The sequence below is a fragment of the Vitis riparia genome, chromosome 1, assembly GCF_004353265.1.
Source record: "Vitis riparia cultivar Riparia Gloire de Montpellier isolate 1030 chromosome 1, EGFV_Vit.rip_1.0, whole genome shotgun sequence".
NCBI classification, from domain to species: domain Eukaryota; kingdom Viridiplantae; phylum Streptophyta; class Magnoliopsida; order Vitales; family Vitaceae; genus Vitis; species Vitis riparia.
In genome coordinates this window covers 2,147,179-2,169,112 of record NC_048431.1, presented here as the reverse complement: position 1 = coordinate 2,169,112, position 21,934 = coordinate 2,147,179, and the positions used below count along the sequence as shown (strand labels likewise).

The 21,934-nt window shown below is 28.9% G+C and overlaps 3 protein-coding genes across 7 annotated transcripts; 2 read left to right on the top strand and 1 right to left on the bottom strand.

Annotated features, from left to right (window-relative positions):
• Positions 1 to 2,347: 2,347 nt before the first annotated feature.
• Positions 2,348 to 5,685, top strand: LOC117928858. 5 transcript variants are annotated; one of them, XM_034849284.1, is made up of 9 exons: positions 2,673 to 2,760; positions 2,902 to 2,971; positions 3,284 to 3,364; positions 3,433 to 3,492; positions 4,140 to 4,183; positions 4,785 to 4,827; positions 4,920 to 4,942; positions 5,077 to 5,178; positions 5,267 to 5,685. In XM_034849284.1, exons 3-9 carry the CDS (start codon positions 3,334 to 3,336, stop codon positions 5,384 to 5,386), a joined length of 423 nt encoding a protein of 140 aa, XP_034705175.1. In that variant the 5' UTR covers positions 2,673 to 2,760; positions 2,902 to 2,971; positions 3,284 to 3,333; the 3' UTR covers positions 5,387 to 5,685. The 5 variants fall into 5 exon arrangements, with proteins under 5 accessions (XP_034704858.1, XP_034705024.1, XP_034704939.1 ...); XM_034848967.1 differs by lacking the exon at positions 2,902 to 2,971 and having other exon boundaries at positions 2,348 to 2,760; positions 4,920 to 4,991; XM_034849212.1 differs by lacking the exon at positions 2,902 to 2,971 and having other exon boundaries at positions 2,672 to 2,760.
• Positions 5,686 to 9,949: 4,264 nt separating this feature from the next.
• LOC117914591 (zinc finger A20 and AN1 domain-containing stress-associated protein 1-like) lies at positions 9,950 to 10,408 on the bottom strand. The gene has a single exon (XM_034829980.1). It carries the CDS (start codon positions 10,406 to 10,408, stop codon positions 9,950 to 9,952), a length of 459 nt encoding a protein of 152 aa, XP_034685871.1.
• Positions 10,409 to 13,636: 3,228 nt separating this feature from the next.
• On the top strand, positions 13,637 to 14,086 carry LOC117914582 (zinc finger A20 and AN1 domain-containing stress-associated protein 1-like). The gene is made up of 2 exons (XM_034829968.1): positions 13,637 to 13,870; positions 13,931 to 14,086. Exons 1-2 carry the CDS (start codon positions 13,637 to 13,639, stop codon positions 14,084 to 14,086), a joined length of 390 nt encoding a protein of 129 aa, XP_034685859.1.
• The last annotated feature ends 7,848 nt before the right edge of the window (positions 14,087 to 21,934 follow it).

The window sequence follows — 21,934 nt, the reverse complement described above, 5'->3', positions numbered from 1 at the left end:
TTACCAAACATATTTCATTGATTTTTTTAAAACAAAATATATTATAAAAACGATTATTGAACAAACCCTCAATCACTCTTTTAATCAAATAACTCTTTTAATTAATACGTAATATAATTATGTATTAATTATAATTTATCAAAATATATTTAAAAAAAAAATCTCTACAAACATAAAATCGAGACTTATAGAAGTTTTATAATGACTGAATTGTTATAAACGTAAATATATAGTAATGATACGTATAAGAAAATGAGAAGTATTTTGATACAAAATAATAAGGACATATTGGTGGAACTCATGTACTTAAACTATATATAAATTTAAAATTTTGAATTAAAGAGGAGAAAGGAGAAGAAAAAAAAAAGTGTGATGGTGATGATTGGTAAACAAATCGGGGAAGGCCAAGTGGAAGGAGACGGACGGATGCCAAACTTTGTAGAGTTAGGCAGTTGCAGAAGAAATCAAGTGTGGCGTGTCGCTTTTCATTTTTCACTAGGATACGCAAAATGCTACTTCACTCCTGTTTGCTTCAACATCATTCTAACTTATTATTGCCCACAAAATCTCTATCTCTCTCTCTCTCTCTCTCTCTCTCTCTCTCTCTCTCTCTCTCTCTCTCCCTTTTCTTTTTCTTCTTAAAAAGAAAAAAATATTTTTTCTAATTAATGGGGATGTATTTATGGGACCAAATGATTCTGCTTTGAATCCTAGAAATGGGGTTCAGTCCCAGCAACCAAGGACGCTTTATTCAAAAGAGGTCACCAAAAAGCAAAGGGGGAGGGGGGACTCCATATTCAAAGTTGTATTATTCTATAGATCCAAGCAACTAGGAGTTAAATCCTTTTATAGAGTGTGCACCACTGTTTTTGATAGTGGAATATGTGGCTCAAGGAAAAAGTGTTCCTTCTTCAATCACATGCCCCCCAATGCTACTATTCCCATGCACAATCTAACATGGAAGTGCCCCTTTCCTTAATTTGAATTTTTCTTTTTTCTTTTTTCTTTAAAAAAAAAAAAAAAAAGAAATTGGATTTTTTTATGTGTTTATTTGGGCTAATGGGTGACCCACTTAAAAAAAAAAAATGGTTTTTTTTTTATGTGTTTATTGGGCTAATGGGTGACCCACTTGCCGTCTCTAGAATGAGCTTGACCCATATGTGGAATCAACCCATTATTTAAAGCCCAAACCATCTGCCGTTTATTTGGAAACTAATAAGTTGGTATAATTTAGGTGATGATTGTTTTTTAATCGAATAGTAAAAACCAAAATATTTGATTTTTTTCATTCAGTAAAAAGTAACTCATTAACATTAATCAATATAACTAAACTAAACTTATTAATAACAAATTCACTTTAATTATGTTGGCTAATATCAATAAGGTACTTTTAATTGAATATAAAAACTTAAATATTTTTATTTTTTCTATTTAGCTAAAAAACAAACACCACCTTAGTTAAGTTGATTTTAAGTTAAATCATACTTAAAATTTATTATTTAATTATTATTTTAAATATTAATGTTGTTTGATAAAATTAATTTAAAATTATCATATGGATATATTTATTTTCATAAATTATAAAAATAACAAAAAATGTTAAGTATTAATGGAAATCGTAAAATAGTAAAAGAGATCATAAAGGTAACTAAAATAGATGGAGGTAAAAAACTAAAATAAATATATAAATTTAAGAATAAGTTGATTTTTTTACTTATTACTTAAAGTTAGTTTTAACTTTAACTTATACCATTAAATTATTAAGTTGATTTACCAAACATCTACTTAAAATCTCAATGGAATAGATTTCTATTTTTTTTTTTAGCAAATAGTTATAAAAACAATGGAATATTATACAAAAATCATGGATTTATTTTGTATTTAAAAAAATTACTTTTAAAATATTTTAAATGGCAAGATTTGTTCTAATAACTATTTTTTTAAATAGTTTGTGCAAATCATTTATCTCTCAAAGTATTTTAAAAAAAAAATATATTTTATATAGAAATTATTATTTTTTGAAAATAAATTTAGGGAAACATGTGAAATAAATTATTAAATTTAAATTATTTTTTATTTTCCTACAATTTTCTTTCTTTTGATATTTGTTGTCATATTTTCCAAAATCTAAATGGAAGCTTAAAAATTTAAAGTTGGGTTCATTTAGAAAATATACAAAAGTGTATAAAAATGTGGCTTTGGATCTCCAAAATCTAATGCAAAAATATATACAAATGTCGCTTCTCATAAATATAAAAAAAATATTCGAAAGTGGGTTTAAACGCGTCGTTTTGGATTTAAACGCATCGTTTTGGGCCTCATACGTTAAAACGCGAAGTTTTGTTTCCACCCCAAAATCTTCTCCCGCTCTCACACCAGAGCCACCTGCGACTGCGAGTCACAAATTCAACCGTTTCCTCCATGAATCTTCTGAAGATTCATAACCGTCAGCCCTCATATTTCCTTAATTCTCACACTGCCCCTCTCTCTCCTCCTCGATTTCTTTCTCTTCCTTGCTTCAGAACCACTCCATCTCTTCCTCCATTTCCCTCACTTTCTCTCCACAAATATAAATTCCCAATTTCTAGGGTTTCGGGAACGAAACCCTCACGTTGGACCAATGAAGAGAAGGAAGAAGAGTTCGAGGATTTAGCCCCAAACAGCGTTGTTTACCAGAAAACGTTGAGATTGGTGGAGTGCTCGATGTTCGCGGCCGTCGCCGGATTGGCGTATTTCTTGAGCAATTCTCTCGCAATTGAGGTTTAAATTTCAGCGGTTTCCAATTCTGTCTGGTTGCCGAGAAAATGGCTGAAAAGAAACGAAGAGACGAGTTGGAATATTGCAACAGTAAACATAAGTTTCCAACTTGTAATTTTATTTTTCTTTTCCTCATTTTCTCAGTAACCAAATGGAGCACAAGTAGAAATTAGTTGATGTGGGGGTTTCCGGAACCAGTCGTTATTATATAGTGGTAGCGTATTGTGCTTTGCTTTTTTTTTTTTTAATTCAAACACGTGTTGAGATTGAGTTTGATTTTGCACAAACTCGCTTGTTTCTTGAATACTGTTTGGTTACTGAGAAAACGGTGGAAGGAAAAGAAAGAACAAGTTTGAACCCGACTGAATTAAACATAAGTTTCAAACCTCTTATTTATTTGTCCGTTTCTGCAGTTTTTCAGCATCCAAACAGAGCAAATTAGTTGTTGTGAGATTTGGGAAACCAGTTGTTACCGTATATATTTGCTAATATCCGGTGCTTTATTATTTGGTTTGATTTTGCACAGAATTACTTCGGCTGTTTCTTTTCATTGCCAATAGTACTCTCCTCAATGAGATGGGGCGTTGCAGCAGGGAGAAAAACCATGGTTTGTTACCTTCCACGTTTTGGTTTCTTTAAGATTTGTATGGAGCTCATAATTATTCTTCTTGGCAGGTGGCAACCACAATGCTATTATTCGTCTTGTCCGGTCCAGTGAAAGCATCCACTTACCTAGTGAGCATTGCTCTCCTGCTTGCTTTATTTATTTGTTTACAATGTACATGTTTGGTATGCCGGAATAGGAATGGAAATAGGATGTGAATTGCAATACCATGTAGAAGAGAGGTATCAAAATCCTAATGAGAGTAGGATTTGGTTTCCCTATACTAATGAATTTTTATTTCTATTTTCATTCTAAAAAACAATCCAAACACATTAATGAATGGGAATAAAATTGATTCTCTTTCCCATTCTCTACCTCATTTCTAAATGTGACTAGAGTTTCCTATTTACCTGCTTTGATTTAATTTGGTGCTTCTTTAGAGGACTGATTGTGCATGCTGGTGGAAGTTTAGAGCAAACCATCAATGTAATTTGTAAAAGATTTTTTATCTAGCTTCAGTTTAAAATCCGTTTGCCTCATAGATTTGATGCCACAATGATCAGGTTAATTTAATCTGAGCAGTATATCCGAGTTAGTCTCTCTTAAAGCTATAATAGGGATAGTGGGAAATTTATATCTTTTTCTCTAGCAACACTATCTTTTGTTTTCTATTTTCCTTTTCATTGATTATATACATATGGTTGATTCTTTTTGCCAAACCAGCTGCCTAAGGAGTGCTAATGATTTATTTTCATTTGTTGAAATTTATCTTTTGCAGCTTTTGCATGGTTTAGTTGGTCTCACCATGGGTTCTTTATGGCGGTAAATGATTCATCATCTTCAAATGGTTTTGATGATTTGCTGTTTCTTTGTGCAAGTTGCAATAAGGCTGCTTCTTGTCTTCCTCCGGGCAACTGTCAAGCCAAACACCACACGAGCACACTTGATAGAAATAATCCCCTGGATTTGCTAAATACTCCCAAATTGGTTAATAATAAGTGGTCAAATTCTCACTTCTTCATTGAATAATTAATATTGTTGATGAAGATATCTGAACAGTTTGAATCTCTTGAATTATCTTTGAAAATTTATTAACTATCTTTCATGATTTCATGGAAAATTACTTTTCTTTAACATGTGGATGCTTTTGCCTGCTTATATTTTTATTTAGAAATATTTCAGAGTGAAAAGTATATGTTCTGGCTTGTTTCTTGGTAGTGTCTAAACCAATTGATCCTGTAAGGCTGGTACAGTTTGGTTGAGCCTCATGTATCAGCTATTGAGACTACTACAACCTCTAAATTTTCTAGTTGTTACAAAGGGATCAGCCTTCTGTCAACATGATTCTCTTGTTTTGATCTCTAAAGAATTCTAGATGATTCAGAGTGATGCATTAACTGCTAGGTTCTTTTTATCTTCTCAGGTTGGGAGCGAATTGGGGTCTTTCAATCTGCTTGTGCACATTTGTAGCGTTTGCTTACTCACTTCTTGAGTTTCTTACCCCTGTTTAAAGAAATGACCTCCCTTTTCTAACAAAAGGCATTTACTCAATATGCAGGTTCGGGCAATGGGTGCCGTGGGGTATGTTCTAATAACCTCATTCTTAATAAGAGAAAACATACTTGCTTTGGTAATTGGTTATCTTTGTAACTCTGAGATTTTGCTTCACCCTGTCCCAGGAACTCAATGACAAAAGTTCTTCCTTTTGCTTGTAGATCACCCTGAATGTTCATGCATCCATCACCTACATGTTCACTGCTATTGGTGTTAATACAATTCCATCAATGGATCTTATATATGCGTTATTTGGGACTCTGGTACTTGTGGACCAAATAAACTGTCCTTTTTTTCCCCATGTGTTTTTCATGTGTGGAAAACTAATATAGTTCTCTTGCCATTCAACAGCTTTTGCTAAATTCTGGATTTTTCGTGTTCTTGCTACACATTTTGTATGCTGTGTTCCTTAGCAGACTTGGGATGAAGGCTTCACTAACCATGCCAAGATGGCTGGAGAAGGCAATATAATCCTGGTATGAAGTGAGTTGCCATTTTCATCGGTCTTTATTTGTCAATTTTTATAATACGATATTTTATATATAGCTTAAGATTCAAAAAATGTCTCAATGATATTCATTGATAGTCTTTACGATCAAAGCTCCTCCCTGTGCTTGTTATGTTTTCAAGTCAGAATGCTTTTCCTTTTCAATGTGCCAAATATGCAACTATGATTCATAACTTGCATCAGGCAATGTTTTAAGATTCACTTCATGTATCATTTCTTTTCAGTTTTGTCATGATTATAAAGTATCATTCATCATTGTGTAGGGGCCCTTTTGGGTGAGGGATTTTTTGTCTACCAGTTTAGCCAATTGCTTTATTTATTTATCTTAAAGTAGCACACATGATGGTTAAGATTAGAGAGACAGACTTGTCCTCTATCATGTGGGAGCACACAAAAAAAAAGATAAAAATACCGAAATGAGATGCTAAAAAGAAAATGAAGCAACATCAAAACAAGCATACCAGTGCTTCCCACTAGTATTTAGGTCAATGCGCATTTTAATGCCAGAAGTAGCATTTTTCAAATGCTGAAGTTAAAAAACTATAATTTTGCACCTAAGTTGTGGTCGAACAACACTAGAACAACAATCATTGTATAGGAACCAATAACAAAGATAATTATATTTCCTACTTGTCCAAAAGATGATTATTGTATACAAAAATAAATCAAGAATGTGAAGTCTATGGTAGCAACTTTATAAGTTAACATCCCGCATAGGACAAAAAAGTTCATCAATCTGATCTAACATGGGTGAATTGTTAACTGTAAGCAAAGGTTTATGGGGGATACAGGTGTTGAACTGTCAAATGTCTGTCCAAGAAGATCCAAATCCATTTCTCTTCTCCAACCAAATCTCAATTTGGTATCTCTCAGATGCTAACATTTTCACGCATTACGGTTTTGAAGACCTTCATAAGCCACCAAGGCTGGATACTCACCACTCTGCCAAAACAGAGGTTAATTCTTCTACCAGTAACTTCTGAGGGGATTGAATTATTGGATACCTGAGCAAAATTTGGAAAGTATAGCTCCATTCACACAAATGGTTTTTGTATGAAGAAGATTTTAGGACCACCCTTGAAACTTCTCCATGTTTTTGCTAGCTAGAGTAAAATTCCCATATTTGCTAGGGGGAAGGACAAACCATGACAGTAAAATGAAAGACAGTCGGTGGTCTTGGATTTCAGAGAAAGAATACATTTGTGATCTCTTGGTCACAAGCATCTTGCAAAGTAACCTGATAGAGAGTCAGTAGTGAAGAAATAAGAGAAGTGAGTTGCTTTAGAAGTTGCATGGAATTGCTACTTGCTCAATCTTGTCCTTCTTGCGGGTGGTGGTCGATGGAGAAAATAAGACCCCACAGATGAAGTCCTTGGCTGAGAAGGAGATGAAGATGGTGGTGTCTTCAGGGTAAGTGAAAGGGAAGATTGGCATTACCCTTTAGCTGTTATGGTTAGAGTGAAGTTACTGAACCTTGATTTGGCTACATGCTTACCCAAAATGATTCAGTAAAGTGCTCGGTTGATTTTCAATCAATTTTAGGTGGCAATTGGAAAACTAGTTTATGTCAGTCTTATATATTTTATTTTCTGATTGTGTGAAAGTAAAAGAAAAGGAAAAAATTGACTTATTATTTGATGGAGGTCACTGAGCATATTATGCATTAAAAAAACATTTTTTTAGACTAAAGAATGGAGGTAACTTAAAATTTAGAAATTCAATTTCATTCAACTTTAGCAGCAACTTCCCACATGTTTCTATCTTTTCCCAAAATAAACTGTACAATAGAGATAAGGGGTCTCCCATAAATACGCTACATTTTTTGAGAGAAGGTCATTTCTTTGTATCTGGGAGTAGTTTCATTTATTTATGTTCATGTAAAGAGTCACTTACTTTGCTTTTGTTCCTTAAGCTTACGGGATGAGGTAGAGACTCCAACAGGATGATCGGGAATCTAATTTGATACCATTTATAATGATAACATAACATTCTTGTCATATCTCATAGGATTATAGGGCTATATTCATAGTCCAATAGGCCTCAGCAGTTTGGAGGATGCAGGACTTTTCCTTTTAGTTGTATGAGCTAAACAGCCTTTTGAAAATGGATTTAGAGTAAAACAAGGGACTCCTCATAAGTGACTAAAACAAAAGGATGGAATTAAAAAAGAAGTCAATGTTAGCAGAGATCTATGAGCTCGTATCCCTCCATGACAAAACATTTTCCACTACTTCGGTTGCAAATAGGGCAAAAAGTGCTCGAGGATAGTGTGTCATCCCATAGTCTGGTAACCTAGATACTTTCACTTCCCTTAAACTTTTCTTCTCCATATCATAGTAAAACACACCAAAATTCTTAGACAATACAGATGGAATCAATACAAGGACTGTGAAAACAAGCATAGGCTTCATGAGAAAGCAGGTATTTGCCTCTGGAACTCCCCTCCAGTGAGATGGAAACTCAATTCTCTTCTCCGCCCAAACCTTGTCTTGATGGTTGATCTGCAACACCCACATCGTTATAATGTTTCCTTTCACTAGATGCTCATAGTCCACCAAGGCTAAATCTTCACCAACTCGTATCAAAACTGAACCCATATGATCGGTCATCATGTCGGCTTCATGGGGGAAGGGGAGTTGAATCATTTGGTACCTCTCGTCTCCGACATCAAATGCCACTATCCCAAATGGCCCATAGTTGTAGGGTTTATTCTTCCCGTACATAGTTCCATTGATGCACACACCTTGAGTATGAATGAAATGAGGATGACCACCCTTGAAACTCCTCCATGTATTGGTGCCCAGAGTGAAAGAAAATGGAGTGGTTGCAAGGGGAGGCTTGGCAGTGATACCATGACCTCACAACTGTGTAAGTGTTGGTGAAAGGGTCAAAGCCGAAGGAGGAACAAGAGTCAAACTCTGGTGCTTGGATTGCAAACGCAGATGACCCATACAAGCAGATTATGCTGTTAATGAACTCGGTGGTGAAATTAAACCGGAACTCAGGCAGGTTGACGTGGTGGAGGGGTTGCAGAGTACTGAATGTGATAGTGGAGGTTGTGGCTGTTGGATGGTGACAATGATGTTTGGTTGCTTGTACTTTTGGCTTCAGAGTGGGAGGACGATGGCGGTGCCGCCCGGCCGAGTAAAGGAGCGGCTCCTGTGTAGATCAACAAAGGTTTAGGTCGGCGATTACGGAGCGCCATTGCTTGAAAACGCATCTGAACCGGAGTAGAGATTTCACGGGAAGTCTTGTGAGTATTTCGAATATCACAATATCAGAAGGGATGGTCATGCTGTCTGTGAAGTAGGAGAGGAAGAAATGTGAATGATTAATGGTGTTTCTGTTGGTGTTACAGGAAGAGAGGTTGATTGGTAAGCGAGAAAGAGTTAGAATTGTGATCGAAGGTTCTGAAAATTTGCTAATCATATAGGGTAAGTCCATGCACCACCATGATCTTATCCATGAGTTCCACTCACATGCTGAGTAAATCCAATGATTATCTTTACCCTATTTAATGCTTCGAACTCAAAACAAGAAAAATAGTTTATCGATATGTTATCAACGAAAGTGTTGTCTAATTATGTATAATATAAAAAAATTCAAAATTATTTTTTGTGATATTTTAAAAAACGTATGAAAACACCTTTTATTTACTTTAAAAAGAGTTGAAGAATAAATTGTATTCAAATGAACTTTTAGGGGATGGTTGAGAATTGTTTTCAAAAACAATATGATGATAATAATAAATTAGCATTATCCTCATCTATTTTAAAAAATAAAGATAAAAAATATTTATCTTTAGTATTATTATTTTTTTATCTTTAATTATTTAGTTCTTGTTTTAAGTCAATAAAAAAAATTAAGATATTTAGATTATTCTTAACCTATCATTTTAATAATTAATTAATAATAGTTGTTCATTTTAAGTAAATGATAATTTTAATTCTTTTTGGAAGTTGAAAATATTCCAAATTCCTCAATAAACTTTTAGAGAAGTGTTTTTAAAAAACATTCCGAAATTACCATTTTTATTATTTTTAAATAGAAAAATGCAATTTATTTATTTATTTTATATTTTTAAAGTATGAGTATGTTTAGTAGATATATCTTTGATATAAAAAAATAAAAATACTTTGATAATTATAATAAAAAAGTAAAAATAACTTTTTCATTTAATGTTTTTAAGAAGTAAAAACAGGTTTTATTAAAAAAACAGTTTTCAGCGGCAAATAGGTTTTCTTTGTTTTCTTCTTTAGCACTCTTTTATGAATGTTAAAAGATTTTCTTTGTTTTCTTCTTTAGCACTCTTTTATGAATGTTAAAAGATTCCGTTGAATAACAATAACAGTTTTTAGGAGTACCGTTGATAAAAGATATTAAATTAATTGATAGAAGATAAATATCAATCAATCGAAAATTCAGTCCCAACCATATGAAACACTTTATGAATCACTCCTTGAAATTCAAAATCATAAGATTTAACAATTTCCATGTGATGAAGAATAAAGGAATCCTATTATAGTTCAAAACCTTCCTAGTAACTTTTCAGGCTTCAATGTTGGGTTTTGCTTCATCAAAATCTCACGCCCCATAGCCTTGTAGTCGAAGTTGCATTCATGCTTTTCGGGCAAACGATGCTTCCCACAGAACATACTCCCACACCGACACTTGAATCCTATGATTCCCACCTTTTTCTTACACATCTTGCATTGCTCCGACTTCTTTGTAGAAGAATTACCATTAATAGTCTTCTTAGTATTGTCAAAAGATAAAGATAGTTGAGCCATGGAGGTGGCAACATCATCTAAGGATGAAGTTGACTCTACTCTTGGCCGTATAGCTTTCTTCATGGACATGGCTTTTGCTTTCGCATACTCTTCTTCTTCTTTGAGAAAATCTCTATAACACTTGGAACATAGGTTTCGAGTGGCAGGTGTCCCAAAGAAGCCACATCCATTGGCGCATAGTGTTGGATCTTCCATGTTTCTTCTTTTTCTTCTTTCTTCTTTTTCTCCTTTTGGATATTGGTTGAACTCACTATTCTTCTCCTTTCTCCTTTTGGTTGCCCTTTCCACACTATTTATACATATATACGGTGAGTAGTATTTGAATTTGGAAACCTTTTTGGGGAGAAGTTTCTATTTTCTAGAATCCTATTTAGATTGTGTTTCTAAACTTGTATGATATATCCACAAAAATGACTGATCACATAACTTTCCTATAAACAAAAGGAATCTAAAATTTTGTCGTTTAACTTGCCTATAAACAAAATACAAAAATAAAATAAAATATAATTAAAATTTTTTAAAAGCTTATGTATTCCTAAAAATTTTATTCCAAAATTAAAGAAAAATAAATACTAATTTTATTAAATTTAAATTTATTATTCAAGTTTTTGATTTTTTTTTCTCTTTAATTTGACTTTTTTTTATTAAGTTTGGACTCCTATAAAAATAGAAATTTGTCTTGATAAGAGAATGATTAGTTTTAGAAAGCTATGTTTGTTCCTAAAAATATTAAGAAAGAAAAAAAATATTAAGAAAAATAATTTTAAATTAATTTAAAAATTATGAAAATTAGTTTAAAACTTATATATTTTTAAATTATTTATTTCTTATACCAAAAAATTAAAATAAATAAAATAAAATTAAAATAACATACTACAGACTTTCAAATTTACAAAATGGTGGAAGAGCATAATACTTCAAAAGTGAGTGTCCATTGGGTTGTGGTGAGAAATCTATTCCATTTTTTTTTTCAAATATATTCAATGAAATTACATTTTGGATACATGCTTTTCACGGATTGTTATGAGTAAGGGTTTTGTATGGTTTATATGATACTTAATTTTTCATTTATATTTTATTTTTACTATTCCAAAAGTGAGAAAATATGCTTATGTGTTTGATTATTAAATTAATTTAATAATTTAATTTAATTAAGTTTTTAGTTACATTAAATATATTTAATAAAATAACTTAATATTATAATGTAAAATTAAAAACAACTTATAATAATAAACTAAAATAATTAATTTTTCCTTTAAATCTCAAATATCTTTTGTTCTATTTATTTAAATGAATATTTGACAAAAGAAGCTTATTACCTAATAATAATAATGCTAAATATGTTATATTAATTGTCCATGCCTTAATATCAACACAGTACGTAAGTTACAACAATTTAAAGTATAATTTAATTTAAACTCATCAAATATTTAAGGCTCGATGAGACTGCTTGCTTTTTCCAATGGGTTATGAATTAGTTTTTCACATACCATTGGAAGATAAAGTCTCTTAGGTCTTGTCGTTGTGATCTTGTTTAGGATCGGGAGCTTTGTGCCCGAACCACTACTTAATATTTCTGAGTTTAAAGGGAAAGATACCTAACTCTCTTTATATTGATGCCCAATGTATTACTTTTAAAGGTCATTGCATGGATTCTCTTGAAATGTTTCCTCTTGTTAACTCTTTGAGACATATCTTAAAAAAAATAACGACTTTTAAAAACTATTTAAAAATTTTGAGAGGATAATTTTTTTTTCTTTATCATATCAAATTTAAATTTTTTTAAAAGATATATGATAATTCCAGACATTTTACATAAAAATTAGTATATTTTTTATTTTATTTTATAGAATTTACTACTATATTCTATTTTAAAAAATGAAAAATAAAAAATATGTACAAACAAATACTAAAGTTTTATCAAACTCAATAGATGAAAAAGAAATTTATATTATATGTATTCACTTAACTAAAATTGATTTTATCACATTTGTTAGGTATTTAAAAAATATATAAAATTTTAAATAAATTTCATTATATTTATTTTGTATTGATTTTTATGGCTAACAAAAAAAATGATTATTATTTTTTTATTTACTATGCAAACAATAAGACACGTCTTAAATATTATTATTTTATTTTATTTATTTATTTATTTATTGTTATGGATTCCATTAAGGCCATCAAGGCCTAAGAAAATACTTGGGAAAAATTATGCTATCTAAGTTGGAGAGCAACCTACATTTGTGATGGATTGTGAAACCTAAATTAATTTTATTATACTATGCTCCAGATATCTGAGAGTCAAACTATCTGATCAGCTTATGGGGGTTGAGCTCATTCAATTGCAATTGAAATATTTTTTTGGAGCTTTCATTATTATAATTCTTCTTCTTCCTTTTTTATTAGGGGGTTGTTAAGTGTTAGTACACTATTTGGATATATGAATCACATTGATAGTCGAACCACACTAAAAATTTCGTATTCTTTTTTATTTTTTATTTATGTATGCGTGATTTACTTAACAATTCGATAGCCTAATTTTGCTACAATTTGAGCCAAAGGTCTAAATTACCACAAATAGTAATACATTGAAAAAATTTATTTTGTGAACTCACACATCATGTTAAGTGTAATACACAATTCTTGCTTTTCTTCTTCTTTCTTCTTCCATTTTTTCTCTTTAACTTTCTACTTTACAACTCACTAGCCTTGCAAAATATACCCATTTATTTATTTATTTATTTAATTATTTACCTTTCCTGCTTTATAAACTCATCATGGCTAAATGCACCCAACTTTTTTTTTTCCTTGTAATTTTTTAAAATAAAATTTTAATATTTTAAAATTTTACACGATTTTTTAAATATTAAGTTATAAAGAAAAAATGTTAAATAAATAGATAAATTTCATACATAATAAAAAAAAAAAAACCAAATTACTTTTTTCAAAAGATGCTACTATTATACTAAAAAAATATAAAAATAATAAAATTATTATTATTATTATTAATTAAAGATAAAAAAAATATTATTATTTTTAATCCATTATTAGAATAGTGATATCACAAAAATGACATAAATAGCATAAAAATAAATATATAACTAAAAATAATTAAATTTTGGAATTTCTTCAAAAGAATATTTATTAATATAATATTCTATTTCCTTAGCATCCATGAATATCTCTAAATATAGTAATTTTTGTGGATATATCATATAAGTTTAGAAACACTATCTGAATAGGATTTTAGAAAATAGAACTTCTCTCCAAAAGGTTTCCAAATCCAAATACTACTCAACCATATATATGTATAAATAGTGTAGAAAGGGCAACCCTCTCACATACTAAAAATCTCAAGCAATACCCCAAATGAAAAGGAGAATAATGGTGAGTCCTCTGCGAACAAAGAACAAGAGAAACATGGAAGATCCTCCACTATGTGTTGATGGTTGTGGCTTCTTTGGGACACCTGCTACTCGAAATCTATGTCCCAAGTGTTATAGAGATTTTCTTAAGGAAGAAGGAGAGTCCGCGAAAGCAAAAGTCATGTCCATGGAGAAAGCTATGGGGTCAAGGGTAGAGTCAACCTCATCCTTAGATGATGTTGCCACCTCCATGGCTCAACTATCTTTATCTTCTGAGAATACTAACAAGGTTATTAATGATGATTCTTCTATGAAGAAGAAGCTAGAGTGATGCGAGATGTGTAAGAAGGTGGGAATAATAGGATTCGAGTGCCGATATAGGAGTATGTTTTGTGGGAAGCATCGTTTGCCTGAAAAACACAAATGCAACTTCGACTACAAAGCCATGGGACGTGAGATTTTGATGAAACAAAACCAACCATTGAAGCCTGATAAGTTAGCCTGATAAGTTACAAGGAAGATTATAAACTATAATAGGTGGAATATTTTAATTTTAGCTTTGTCACATGGAAATTGTTAAATCTTGAAATTTTGGTTTCAAGGAGAAGAGAGTCATGAAGTGTTTTTTACGGTTATGATTGAACTTTTAATTAAATCTTTATCTATGGAGATAATTAAATTTGTTTAAAATGTAGTACAAGTATTTCTTTAATGTACTTCCTTTGATTGATATTTCTCTTCTAAAGCACCATAAATAAGAAAATGTTTTTTTATAAGCCCCCTAAATAAATCAATATCACTTTTACAAATATAAAAAATTAATTTTTATGTAATGATTCTAATATTTATAATATTTTCACCCTTGTGTATCAAGAAAATATTTGCAAAAAGTTGATAGAAAGTAGTATTATGGTGAAAATACGTCTTATTTTTATAATAATAGTAATCAATAATGAAAATATCAGTTCAATTTTTTTTGTAACATTAAAATTAATGAAAATTCTAAAAATATTAAGAAAAACTCTAAAAAATTATATATAAAAAAATAAATAAAACATTTTAAATTTATTTATTTTTTAAATGGATATATATAATTTGTTATATTTGATAATAATATCCTCTAAGTTTATAAGAAAATATAAAGTAATAAGTATATATTTACTATTAAGTTGCATTATATATTATTTTACAATAATATTATGATAATATGTCTAATTTTAAAATATATTTAATATTAAAATCATGATCCATTTTAATTTAAATGTGATAAATGATATCAAATAATAATAATATATGAAAAAATTAATATTTTTATATTTTATTTTTAATAAATATATATTATATAAAAAAGAACAATTAAGAAAATTATGTTTTTATATTTTTGGTAATAAATTAAATTACATGTAAAAATAAAATAATTAGAATTAATTTATATAATAAAAAAATGAAAATTTTGTGAAATATATCGGAAAAAATTGAAGAAAAATAGGTGAAACATCGATAAAATGTCCAAAATATCCCAAATTAATTTAAATGTATTAAATGATATCAAATAATAATAATATATGAAAAAATTAATATTTATATTTTTTATATTTAATATATATATATATATATATTATAAAAAAAGAACTATTAAGAAAATCATGTTTTTTATATTTTTGATAATAAATTAAATTAAATGTAAAAATAAAATAATTAGAATTAATATATTTAATAATAAAAAATGAAAAATTTGTGAAATATATCGAAGAAAAATAGGTGAAATATCAATAAAATGTCCGAAAATATTAATGGACATATCTACTCAAATTGATATATCTTCCCGAATATTGAAATCCATGGATATTGGATATACCGACGATATTTTAAAGTAATGACCCATTAATTAATCAATAACAAATTTGAATAGTAATCTTTCTATTGTTTCAAATATAAAATTTATCTGCACTTAGTGACTTATCACTCTTATTTAAGGGTTAAAAAAAAAAAAAAAACCAACAATACAATAATTTTAAAAAATAATTTAGAAGAAATGGCACTTTAAAAAATATTTTAAAATATATATGAAATTTCAATAAATATAACTTTAATGTAAAATATTAAAATTATGTTATGTCTTGAAGACACAATTTTAATATATTTTCCTATAAAATAATATTGTTATTCTTTCCTTTCTAATTAACAATCAACCATGAAAATTTCCAATATGTATTCATTCTCAACAGTGCATTTAGCATGGAATGTTATATTTCCAAATTACAAAACTTCTCCCAAATCCTCTAGTAGAATCAGTTTTATGGTGTTTTTAAAAAACACTGAAAAAAAAATTTTCTCAATTGTTATTCGTAACACCATTTTTACTAATGCAGCATTTTACTTTCCTAAATTACCCTCCCTTATTCCTTCCCCTTCTTTCTCCTCTCTCATCTCCTCTCTCTTCTTCCCAACCTCACGTCCCAATTGCACCCCATTTTGATATTTTTTTCTTTATTTTTTTTGCCAACCCCCCACCCCCACGTAAACTTTGTTTTTTTTTTCTTTTCATTTCTTTTATTTTTTTCACACTCAATTGTTTTTCATATTCTTCTTATATTTTAAAACAAAATGATTTCTTTAAATAATAAATTATAAAATGATTTTTTTCACCAAAAGTATATTATGTAAAATGATTTTATTATATTCAATGTTTTAATGTGAAATTCATAACTCAATTTTTTAAATAAAAATTATTATTAAAATTTTTAAATAAACAATATTTAATTACAAAATGAAAGTTATAAATCTTACCTGAAAATTATCATAGGAGGATTGAATTTCGTGATTCATCGTATTTCGTATGTGATTCACAACCTTAATCAACTAGAATTTGGGTTTAATATATTGAGGGGAGGTTAGAGAGAGTTCTTTATTAAAAAGGGTATATGTGGAAAAAAAATATGACAAAAAAGTGTTACGTTTAGTAAAAGGGATGTTGCGAATAGCAACTCCTTTTTTAATAAAAAAAAAATAGATATTTGACATAATTTAGAAAGTATTTTTTTTAAATTAAAAAATTATTTATAATATTTTTTAAATAAATATTGAGTCTTTTACCCGAGTTAAAGGATTCCTAATCAACAGCCCCCTCAAGTTCTTCTCTCAAGGGAGCATATGACGGAATTGGGGGACATATGTGAGGAGCAATATAACTCGAGGTTTTGCATTGTGGATCAAAGATGCGCGATGTCAAATTCAAAAGATATTTGGTGGTAAACCCAAACATAATAAGTCACCTAATCGATCCAATTTCTTAGCACACTGACGCCTAAACGAGCTTGGTTTGCGTAGTTAGGTAGTGCGCTTGCAGTGCTTCTAGTAAAAATTTTGAAGTACAATATCTTCCTATTTCGACTTAAAAGCTAGAGCTTGTGGTTCCTATTAGTTTTAGAGCCAATATAACCTCGTTGTCCACCTCTCAATGTCCAAGTCTTTCCTTTGCCTACTCTCTCGAAGTGCAAAACTATTTGGATATAAACCTGGGTCGATAGACAATACACCCTTCCAGACTAAGTACTTGTGTTTAGATTAATGGTAGGTCATCTTCTTCAACTCTGTTGTGTTGGTACTCAAACTCATGCTTACCATATGGGATTAATTTTTCATCTATTTTTGTCAAGAGAAAGGGCATCCTCACATATGGGCTTAACTTTTGGTGTATTTTGTTGAAAGGTTTTAGTTAAGAACGGGATCAATACTTCACATGGAGGGATTTGAACCATTTTCTAAGAATAGGGAATGAATTAGACTACAAATATTTTTTTTTCATTTTTTATCCCAAGAAATAAATAGCAATAGCAAGATGTTGTCCCCTCTCAAGCCATTTGCCATGGACAAGGTTGTATTGACTTGGAGTATGCTTAGAAGGAAGAAAGAGTAATGTGTCACAACCTACCCAAAATGACTCGAACTTGAGCTTTTATAAGAAACAAGAAGCTTTTAGAATCAAGTGGAGTAATTTATACATCTCTACTAGTGAAGGAGTATAGAAAATTCTAGAGAAGCTTGGAGAGATATGCACATACCCTCACATGGATGAAAGAAAGTGGAGTAGTGTGCAACATTATAAAGAGTTCTAGATCTAAAGAGTTTCATATATATATATATATGTGTGTGTGTGTGTGTGTGTGTGGAAGAAAGTGGAGTAGTGTGCAACGTTATAGAGAGTTTCATATATCTTTTGTATATAGAATTTGTGTAGGGAATTTTTGTGACTCCTAGAGAAATAAGGAACCGTCAAGGGTTTCAAAGGGTAAACATGGGGTGGCCTCGTTTGGATAAAGCACCAAATACTTGAGAACAATCTTAGTCTTGTAAAGCATTCTAATGGAATGCAGGTTCTATGTTCTTCCAAATGCCTTTTAAGTGTTCCTCACTTTCAAGCCACAATACAAGTTCTATTATTCTAAACGCTTTTAGTGTTTCTAGCTTTCAAGCCGAGTTGGATTGCTTAGCAATGAAGAAGGTCAAGCCTTTGATTTTTGCTCATAGTTATTGAGGGCAACATAGGGATTAGATTGTCCAAACATAGAGTTGAGTATATTTTTTAGAAGCCATGTCATGTCCCATGAGCTTGTAGAGGGGCCATGGACATAAACTCATAAAGCCGAACATTTCTTAAAGATTCAAAAGCAAATAAAGATCCATCCCTATATATATATATATATGTATCAATTAGAATAGTTTAAATTTACTTTTCTTTTTCCGAAAAACTACTTTCCAAAAAACTAATCAATTTCTTATAGAGACAAATTTCTATTTTTATATAAGCTAAAAAAACTAATGAATAAACACAAATAATAAATTTAAATTTAATAAAAATAAATTTTCATTTTTATTTTATTTTATTTTTGTTTAATTTTAGAAATAAAAAATTTAGAAATACATAAGCAACCTTTTTATGTCAAGTCAAAAGACAAAATGTTGGATTCCTTTTCCTTCTAGTGGTAGATTTTGTCCATACTTTAAATAGCAAAATAGAAATATAAAAAATCAATATATTCTATTTTAATTTATTTATGTATACCTCTCTTGAATTATTTTAAAAAATAATTTGTATTTATTTACACAAAGGATTTATCATCAGTTCTTCTAGTAGGATTTTCCAAGTCATTGAACTTCTATATATATATTCAAATCTTATGTGAAAAATTAAAATTAAAATTTTGAAAAAAAAAACCATAAAAAGACTCGGTTTAATTATTAACCTGTTTGAACTTCTTGTTTTGAAAAATTAACAATAAAATTTTAAATATGTAATTGATAATAATCTTAAAACTTTAAAACTTTTAAAAAATTTTGAAATTAATAATTAACAATATATTAAAATAAAAGTCTATATAGAAATTTAAAATATTTTAAATATGTTTTTAATATTTTAAAAATAATTTTTTTTTTATTTTTAATTATTCAATATGTTTGTATAATTATTTTTTAAAACACTTATTAAAAATATAAGTGAAAACAAGTAAAAGATTTTCAATAGAAAATGGTTTTTCGTTATTAAATGTGTTTTCTATGTTTTTTATTCTGGATAACAAAAAATAGTTCCCAAATAATCATCCGTGAAGTTGATGACTAATATGAGTTCAACCCAAGTTAATAAATAATCAACTTAAACTTAATTCAATATCATTTCTCTAAACTCGAATTGAGTTCGGATTGCTTGTACTAAAATTGGGTTGCGTAATTCAAAAACAAAATTTAAATAGTAAACATAACACATTTGCATGTGTAATATATATATATAAATTTATATTTTTTTAACATAAAAATAAAATGAATATTATTATATAAGATAATATATATTATAAATATCATAAAAATATTAAATCATATTTAGGTTAGATTCCAGTTGTTCGAATCTTAACTAGGTCTAACCTAAATTGAGGTTAGGTTGAAAAAAAACTAAATTTAAACCCAACCCGAATATTAAAAATGATTATTCAAATTTTTTCGAACATCAAGTTGGGTTTGGATTAGTCGAGCCAAACTACTCAAATTATATCCCTACCATCTCATCATTTTTTCTTGTGATTTAAATGAACTATTAGATTAATAATATGAAAATATTTTTGTTGGTTGCAAAAATGCATTATCATGTCTTCATTATTTCTTATAACTTAAAATTTTTGTTTGAGTTTTAAAAATCAAATTGTCGGATTAAATTGTTTTAAGTAGCCCTCAAAATTCTTAAAAAGAACTAGGATAATTCAACCAACTCAAGCTCAACTTGAACTTAAAAAATAAGGTCGGTTCGTACTTCGAAGGTTAAGTTGGACTTGGGTTTATTGTTCTTCTATTTTATTGTGTTTGGATTGGGTATCAACTCAATCCAATCAAGTTGTCATATTCTTTTTTTTATCTTTATGATTTTCATCAATATAGATATGAAATAATGAGAGTTTTGAAGTGTTTGATAGCACCTAACACTTGTTACTTATATACGTAAACTAACTTATTCTTAAGTTATTAAGTTAAAACTTATTATTTTATTTTTACTTTAAGTATTAATATTATTTAGTAAAATTAACATAAAATATTGATTATGGGATTTTGAAAAATTGTTGAAAGACATTTTAATGCAATATTGAATGCAATTATATGCCTACAAGGAGTACTCCTTTAAATAAATAAAATAAAATAAAACAACCAATCTTTGATGACGCCATAAATGAGAGGTGAACATAATTTAATATATATAAAGTATAATCTAGTTTGTGTAGATTTAATTGATTCATATCATAGTAATACCGACATTATTTTTAAAATAGAATTATTAAGAACTTTAAATGATATTTGCATTAAAGTGAATACGTGCCTGTACATGGACAAAGGATCAATGAAATTGCAACAAATGTCTTAGGAGTTTGTTCCCAATATATGCAATTTATTTATGTATCATCAAATTATATTGTTTCAATCCTATGTAATGTGTATGTATTTTATTATTGTTCATTGTATTTCAAGGTGTTTGTTTGGTAAAAAAAATATATATAAAATAGTACTTATGTTTTAGTTATATTTGTGTAGTGATACCTATGTCTAATGACCCATTTGCGATATTATTTTAATATTCATTATTTATATAGAGTATGAATGATAATAGAATGAGTTTAAGATGGGTCACTTTATTCTCAATCTTGTCTCTTTTATTCAAAATAATTTTCATACTCATCTCACTATAAAAATTAAACAAGGTGGAACGGACAAGGTAAGTGTGTAAATTAATTTTATATATGATCGATTGAGGCTGGACGGGATAAGACAAAACCTTTTCTATTGGTCATCTCTCTTTCATGAACCTTTTTTTTTTTGTTTATGGTCTTCCTCAATTAAAAGTGAAGAAAAATCAAAGCTTTGGGATTTTGATAATGGAACCACATTTTTTTTTTCATTTGCATATAAATTTCATTATAAGTTAATGTGAATTCTCAAATTTTCGATATTTGTTTAAACAATTAGTGTTTGTTATTATTTATTTCCTTCACTCATTTATTCATTGTTATATATTTATAAACACATATAACTGTTAATTATTCGAGACTCAAACAAATTTTACATTTTGATGATGTAAGTCTTGCTTTTGATAAAAAAACCGTGTTTATAGAAAAACGAGCCACAATAATTCTAAATGTTTTAAAATTGTTGGATCAAGATGAAGTAAATAATGACATTATAATTTATGTCTTAAAAGTTGAGGCCTCTTGCAATCATGCAACTACATCCACCCCATATAAAATGGAATATTCATCATATATATATTTTAAGAAAACACTTAAAAACTGATAACACAAACTCTAATTGATGTAATCATAAGGAAAAGCTATTCATTAAAATTATTGTTAGCTTTAACCAACACATGGAAAAGGAGGATACAGTGGAGTCTTAATTGATGAAGTTTATTAATTTTAATAAGTCGAACATATTAAAATTAAATCAAATTATCATGAGTCATTAGATAAATGTCAAACTTTTCTTTAACCTAGATGGTCTAAATCATGATGTGTCATTGTTGTTGTTGCTTTTATTTATCTATTATTATTATTATTTTTACATGTGTTAGAAATAGTTTACGATGGAAACTTTAAATTTAATATTTGGTTTGATCAAATTTTTATGAATTTTTTATTGTTTGAGGTTATGTTTGGCTTTCAAAAAGTTTGATAAAAAATACGAGGGAAATATAATCAAGAAAAAAAAATAAAAAAAAGAAAAAAAACATATTTAAAGTTAATAAATTATATGATAAATTCATTTTATGTATTTAATTTTTTTATATATAAGTTAAATAATTAAAAAATGTATAGTTTTT